The sequence below is a fragment of the Primulina huaijiensis genome, chromosome 11 (assembly GCF_012295235.1).
Source record: "Primulina huaijiensis isolate GDHJ02 chromosome 11, ASM1229523v2, whole genome shotgun sequence".
Lineage (NCBI taxonomy): Eukaryota > Viridiplantae > Streptophyta > Magnoliopsida > Lamiales > Gesneriaceae > Primulina > Primulina huaijiensis.
This window is the reverse complement of record NC_133316.1, coordinates 2,013,691-2,022,044: the sequence shown is the minus strand read 5'-3', so window position 1 is coordinate 2,022,044 and position 8,354 is coordinate 2,013,691. Positions and strand designations below refer to the sequence as shown.

General features: G+C 32.0%; 1 protein-coding gene across 1 annotated transcript; it reads right to left on the bottom strand.

The window, feature by feature from the left end:
* Positions 1-1,077: 1,077 nt before the first annotated feature.
* Positions 1,078-2,667, bottom strand: LOC140988936 (uncharacterized protein At4g06744-like). The gene has a single exon (XM_073458038.1). It carries the CDS (start codon positions 2,523-2,525, stop codon positions 1,197-1,199), a length of 1,329 nt encoding a protein of 442 aa, XP_073314139.1. The 5' UTR covers positions 2,526-2,667; the 3' UTR covers positions 1,078-1,196.
* Positions 2,668-8,354: the final 5,687 nt, after the last annotated feature.

The window sequence follows — 8,354 nt, the reverse complement described above, 5'->3', positions numbered from 1 at the left end:
GATGATGGACAATATAAATCGCACTTATCCAAATAATGTCCGTGGACTAATCAAAATTTTATTTTTCTATATCAGTTTTTATTTTTTTTATTTTATTTTTTTGTTGTTGCTTCCGTGATATTTCCATGGTCAATTTGTTTCTTGTGTACTTGGAGGAGGTGGGTGTGGGAAATGAACAAATCTAAGATTGGGAAGAGAGTGTTGCATATAAAATGGATTTCTTTTGAAAGAATGTTTTCTATAACATCATCGATAAATATTACATATCTTAGTATCCATATCCTACCAACTAAAATAGTAAAACTATCCTTGATAAGCTAATTATAAGCTACAAGAAGTTAACTACATACTAGCAAAGGGGTATACAAGGGACGAGACGAGACGAGACGAGTAGTATAGTACACGAGCTCGACTCATGTATGTATATAGTTATTATAATTCGAGATCGAAAAGCTCTAAATTTTGAATTATAGTACATAGATCTTGAACTTGAGCTCTGATTTGAATATATATCGACAAAAACACTCCTTATTTTTCATATTTCTAAATAATATATATTTACGTAGTTAGTCAGTTATCGAGTAACTAGCAAGACACTTGAATAAAAATAATTGAATCTCAAACTCAACTAGAAAAAATATTTGAGCTAGTAAAACTCATTGAAATCAAGAACGAATCGAGTTTTGACTAAAATGGTCACGAGTAGCTTGACTCACTTGTACCTTATAGCGGAACCATGTGTTGCTCCGCCCGGACAGTAGTCTGGATGACTCGCTTTTTTCCACTAATTTTTATACATAAATTTTGTCCCATTTTTTGGTAGTTCAAGGACTATATTTGCCATTACTAGCTCAACTCTGAGTTAAAATTTTAGGTCGGATAGAAATAAAAACCTGATTCGTCACTATACACGCTACATATACTAGCATGAGAAAATGAAAAATATATTGAATGTCACAAATTGCGAAGTTTTTAATTCTTTAAAAAAACGGCTTTATAGATCATTCATGAGGCAATGCATGTACAAAAACACTGATATTAAATTATTTATGTGCAAAAGTTTAATGTATATCCAAATAATGCGAACCACTCATTTATTTTCACCTTGATATCTTATCAAATCCATCATAAAAAATTAAAAATAAAATTTAGCCAATATTCAAATAAAATACAATGAAGATCACTTATTCTTCTTGTTACAATCGATGGGGATTCAAAGCATCATATGATCGTTTCGATTCGACTCGACCCACACCAACATAGCGTGATGACTGATGAAAAACACCATTACTAGTACTGGGAATCTGATTGAAATATCTTTCATCACCACAAGATTTGGCTTTGGATAAGAAAACATGACATTCTGCTTCTGATCTCTGGCACGGCAAGCCCGATATGCAATTCATTCTCACATCAAGCACGTTTTCTTTGATCAATTTCAAACATTCCGGGCCTACCTCTGTAAAATAATTGTAGGACAATGTGAAGTTTCCCAAATTGGGCAGTTTGCAAACAAGATCCGGAACAGGCCCGCATAACTTGTTCTGCGCCAAGTTCAAAATCTGTATCTGATTCAAGCGTGCAAAAGATTGAGGAATTGGGCCGGTCAAACCGTTAAGGCTCGCGTCAAAGAGTGTCATCTTTTCTAGAAGCCCGATTTCGTGTGGTAGACATCCAGATAGTTGGTTGTTAAGTAAGAGAATCTCAATCAAAGTCTTGGATGCTTGGCCGATGCTTACCGGGATCGGGCCGGTGAAGTTGTTGTTGGCTAGGGTTATGTAGAGAGCCGGAGTCGAGCCCAAATTATCAGGCAGTTGCTGATTGAAATAATTGTTATTGATGAAGAGCACGTCGACATCTAGCATGAAAAGTTGGGGCGGAACCAAGCCCGAGAAACTGTTGAACCGAAGATCCAAGAAAGTTAACTTGGTGTCACCAAGTACTTGATATGGAAACTCACAAGTGTACTTGTTATTGCTCAGATCAAGTTCAAATAAGTACTTGAGCTTGGAAATTTTGGAAGGAATTGTACCCTTGAAATTGTTGGAATTTGCATGGAAAACGATTATATCCGGAAGTTGATCGATGAATCCATCCAGGGTGAGTTGAGGGCCGTCGAAGTTGAAGCCGTTGAACGTCACTCCGGCGAGAGCCTTCTCTTTATAATCGAGGAGGACGTCGCAAACGAAGCCTTTGTATTTGTTGCAAATATCCGGGCCGACCCATGTATTGGTGATGCCGAACGGGTCGTGTTTGATCTTTTTCTTGAAATTTTGTATTACAGGGTATACTAATTCGAGTCGCTTGCTTTCAAACTGGAGAGGGGGAGGTGATGATGGAGGAGGACACGGAAGCGGTGGCAGTGGCGGAGGAGGAGAGTCACATCCACTGCAGCCGCCGCCGCCGCCAATGATGATCTCCAATGCTTCCCTACTATTTCCCACAATTTGATCATTGGTAACATTGTGAAAGCAACTTACGTGACACAAAAAATTGACCAAGACGAAAGCAAAATAGAACTTCATCTCTACTTTGGCATACACAAAACAATACTTTGTAAAAAAATGATTGGATTTTTATTTGGTTTATGTGGAAAGGAGTGGATAATTGTAATCTAGCAGGATCACTATCTATAGAGTGGCCTTTTTGTCACGGACAACAGAATATGTTACCTGTAAAGTTTTGTAAAGTTTTGTCCCGGAGTGTCTACTTGTTCCGAAGGACGAACTCACGAGTAAGACTTATGGGCTTGGGAGTTGGGAGTAAGAGTGTGAACGAACTGAATTGAGTTAAATATACTTGAAATTTAAGGTTGAAATTCGGTTCGAATAGATATATTCGAGTTCAAATTCAATTCGAAGTTCAAAAAACTTAAATTTTGACGCTCGAATCAAGACTCATATTTGAGTTCGGCTTAAAAGATTCAAACATGTTCGCGAGCTATTCGACTATTGCTCAAAAATAAATAATGGAAATGCTAGAAATCTATTTATTTAATATATATTTATATTATATCAATAAAATATCAAGGTTTTGTGAACTATAATACGATATAATTTGGGCTCAAGTTCGGATCGGAAAAATTTCGAATTCGGCTCGAGTTCAATAAATTCAAATATTTTTCAAGCTAGTTTGCAAACCTGTTTGATTCGTTTACATTCTTAGTATGGAGTCATTACTCAATGAGTGGCAATATTGTATGTCTAAGGGCCACAATGTATATATATTTTTTAAAATGAGAAGATGTTAGCTTAATAATTATAAATTATTTTGAACATTTATTAAGACAAATTTGTGTTTTGATATAATTAGAGAAAATTTTACAAATCTTCAGTTGATCGAAACACTTATGAATAAAAGAATTTTGAACTGGTTGGATTGATCATAAGTGTACATGTCCATATAGACCCGACCACGATTCTCAAAACCCGTGGAACCAAAACTGTGTAGAATCGAAACAATAAACTAATATTGAGATTCTATACAAGCAATGAAATAAAGCACTCCTGGTGCGAATACTTCTATGTAGACATTATTTTTAAAAGCTATACGATAATTGATTTGATGCATATTGTTATTATTGATTATTTATTTGTTCATTTTCTATTGAATTCAGTATTCTATTGTGCTTGGTGATGTTCTGGTTGATTTGTTTCATGCGAGTCGTCTCTTGGTATATGCGGGTCAAAGTACAACATGTGAGTGATGCATGTGAATCACCTATTGTTTACCTATAGTCTACGTTTGTATGATGAGGTCCTATTGTGGATGTTTTTATGTTATGTTAGTGGTTACTTTTTGGTTCCTATGGGTCAAAGTACTTCATATGGGATGCATGTGAGTCGTCTCTTATTTTCTTGTAGTCAAAGTGTTGCATGGTTGAGATTCTGATCTAGAAAATATCATTCTCTTCTTTCTCAATTCTTACATCTTTTCTGCATCTGTATTTATTATTTATTGTTGTGAAATCTTTTGTTGTTATCCTTAAAATCAATTTATTTGTTGTAATAATATAGATAAAAGAGGTGAATACATACAATATATAGAAGAGATCATTGAGGATGAAGATGACGTGGAAGAGGATTCGTAGAGTTTGGAGACTTGAGTTCTTTTATTTTGATGTTTTTTAGAAATTCCTAGATTATTTCTTTTCAAATATTCAGGCCAGTCTTCAGTGAGACTAATTTATTTATTTATTAATTTGATTGAGAGATTTACTCAATGATTCTTCCAATAAATAGATTATGGTTCTTTTAAATTTTAGGTATATGCGTTGATTCTACGAGTTATCAGTATTTTAACATAAATTTCTAAATTCTTGCATGCATTCGATTTTGCAATCACGGTTATGTCTATCTCTCTATCTATGCTACATTAGTGATATAAATAGTCATCTTTTCCCCATAATGACGTTATATATGTCTCCTACTACATGTATAAGTAAATGAGTGAAAGACATAATTAAAGTTTCTTTCAATTAATTAAAATTGCTTGTGACAATAATCATATATAACACGAGCCCACGAATGAAACACATATCAAAATATAACACTAGATATTCAATGATCACACTTTATTTGCTCAATTCTAGTCCTTGATCCTGTCAAGTATCGATCTCACCTTGGTAGTATCAAGACGTTGGTGACTATACCAATATGGGCATGGCAAAAACTTGTGTGAAACGGTCTCACGGATCGTATTTTGTGAGACGGATATCTTATTTGGGTCATTCATGAAAAAGTATTACTTTTTTATGCTAAGAGTATTACTTTTTATTGGGAATATCGGTAGGGTTGACCCGTCTCACAGATAAAGATTCGTGAGACCGTCTCACAAGAGACCTATTCTATGGGCATAATGGCATACGAATTCGTCGGGAGTCTCGGGTCCCAATTTGACGAACCCACCCTCGTCCCATTCGACACCCCCGTGAATTTTGGGCAATGTAATACTTGGACACCCTATACGCTAGTTCATGTCCAACAATAGTGACTTCTTGTTGAAAGATACCCTGTAATTTATTCACATATACAAATAATGGCTGGTTTATTTTATCCAAAATATACCTACATTAATTGATTATTGTGTTTTCACATTTCTTCTTAACTTCTGCGTTTTCCAATAAAGTCATTATTTTATTATATTCTTTTACCAAATGCTGAATTTTCGAATTTATGAAACTGAATATAACCCAATATAAAATATCTACTTCAAGGATGTTGCATAAACTCAACTTCTTGACATAAATTATCTAATTTCCTGATATGCATATCTCAGAATTACTTCAATCATCGACTTACGTACTGACCAGATTGAAATACACATGGGTTGTTATGGTGTTATGGATTGGCTTGTCCCACCCGTTCATTTTGACGACTCTAATATTACTCATCACGGTCCAATTTATGCCCCTAACTAACCGCAACTTTGATCAATATTACAATAATAATCATATAAAGATTTGTGAATAGTTGACATGTACTCCCTTGTCTCAAAATATTGAAAAAAAAAAGTGTTTACAAACAAATTTTCTATTTTATGTTTATTTAATTCATTCAAAAAATTATTGCACATTTTCAGAGACAAAGTTAAAAGTGTATATTAATAAAAATATATATATATATATTCTCTCATGATTTAAGTACAGAGCAAAGAGTGTGTTTGATTGATTGTGTAAACAAGTAAACGTGGTACATAATACATATTTATTAAGTGTTTTATCGTATAGAATTCAAGTTTTGATATGCAACTTTTTAATTTTCGACTATTTTGATTCAGTGTCTGACGTGATATCAGACAAGTCAAAAATTTTTTTAAATCATATCAATATTTTTCGATATCATGTAAGCATTTTCTGATGTCATTGTAGTAATTTGACGAAATAAGAATGAAAGAAAAAATAAACCCACCATGCTAGTAAGTGGAGTATTATTTGTTTGCTCCGTTTTAATTAAAAATAGTTTATTTTTATTTATTAAAATAAAATCATCTTGGTGCATGAACTATTGATCAATTTAAATTTATTATTCACTAAAATAAATTTTTGTTTTTATTTCATCTTAATTTATGTTTTACTTATAATTTTTTGAATCAAGTGACATTTTATTCTATGTCCTACTTTTTTATTGTAAGTTCACAAAAATCAATGGTGCTGAACGAGAAATGAAATGGCCGCCTTCTTGAATGACCCATTTTTTGTGTAGTTTTTTTTAGAGGTGATATATCATATCGTATTATATCGTATCGTATCGTATCGTACCTAAAATTATATATTGTATACCATAACAAAAATTATGGTGTAAGAAAATTCATATCGATTCAGTACCGAGATTTTCGATATACCGATTATACCGAAATTGTATGTATATCGAAAATTTCGGTACAGTATCGGTATATACCGTTTTATATCGAAAAAATATTATATTTTTAAAATTTTATAAACATATAATATTTTAAAATTTTTATACATTTTTTCGGTATTCCAGAATATACTGATATTTTCAAATTGCATATCGTTATTGTACCGAAAATTCGGTATTGTTACCGTACCATACCGAAATCTTCGGTATACCGAAAATTCGATATTTTTTCGATACATAATCTCGATATATCAAAAATTCGATATTTTTTCGCACTCATAATATTTCCATAATTTGGTGGCATGGTGTCGAACAATACATATATAGTCAACCGAACGTGCCTAGTCAACATTAAATAACAAACCAAAAACAAAAAGCACCACAACGCAAACCAAAAACTAAGGAGTGTATTCAATCTTGAAATTTTAATTATTTTTATTGACTTTTGTAGAGTTTAAAAGTTTAGAGGTATTGAACATAGATTTTTATAAACTCTATAAAGTTTAGTGGTATCCAAATTAGATTTTTCTAGAGTCTTAAAAAGTCTAGTGATATTCAAACTTGACTTTTTAAAAATCTATAGGTATCCAATATTTCCATAGATTTACAATGATTCTAATATAATTCTTTATATACAAACCTTAAAACTCTAGATACAACTACAGAAACTCAAAAATGATCTTCTACTCACCATAGATATTTTGGTAGACTTTTAATCGAATAAAATATATTTCTCACTCATATATCTCTATTTCTTATTTAAAGATGACACTTTTCTTCTCTCTAAAGTCAAGTCGAGGGTTCCTCGAATTTAAGAGGTATGATTGAATTCAGCCAATGTTTGTTGATTTTCCGGAAGGTAAAGTATCAATAGACGCAGACCCCAGATATAAAACAAGAACATGATTTTGTACATTAATGCGGTGGGAACTTTCAATTTCAGAAAAATTCACAAAAGACACTATAAACAAGCTATGAAACAAAAATTCATCCTAATACATTTTGCAGAATGTCCTGGAGATTATCACTACAAGTATAAATTATAACCTAAGAAAACAATAACAAGATAAAAAAATTCTCTAGCGAGCACAAGCTAAAAAATACAGCTCTAAAAATATAATAGAAAACAGGACGGGGACATCCATTGTTATTACTATCTCATTATTATTTATTATCTCATGCCTCACCATTTTGTAATGTTAAATTTTATTGTTTTTAATTAACAAAAAAAGAGAAAAAAGTTAAAAAAAAAAAAATTAGGTACGATATGAATCTAATTTATTGATAACCTTCTAATATTAATCAATTGAATTGGAAAATATTATTATACTTAAGTAATTATATTTTATTCAAATTTAGTAATTTTTTAATGTCCAATATATATAGAATTCATCAGTAGTGTACGTGATTTTACTTTTCAAACGATAATAAGAAAAATCTTAAGATATAAATATATAGTGAAAACGAATTCAAATTTTCTATTAATAGCTTCGAACCTTAGCAAATGTAATTCTAAAAAAATGAGGTGATTATGATTATGATTATGATGATACATGACACTGAAGATTAATTTAGAGTTGTGATATTTTTTTTCCATTTTCTAAGATAGAATAGTAGTATTTCAATGATTAATTTAAGGAAATGATTCTCCATTTAATAAAATTGTTGGAAATGAAGTTTTTTTAGCTCCCTACTTTAAGCAAATATATCTTGGACATAGAAGAGGTTAGGGATGACAACTTTCCCCACGGGAAAAAACCGAAACGAGGATGGGATCCTCGATTTTTTCGGGTTCGGGTATTTTTTAAAATTTCCGAAGTAGTTTATGCCGGATTGCACAATTTTCTTCGAAAGGAGTGTTGATCTCATGAATTTCCAGTTGAACCAGAGAATGAAGTTCAACAACCTTCAGCTGAACAAGTTTACGAGGATAACAACTTTGATCAAATATTTGACACTGAAGAACAACAACGAGCAAATGCAAATGCATGGAGG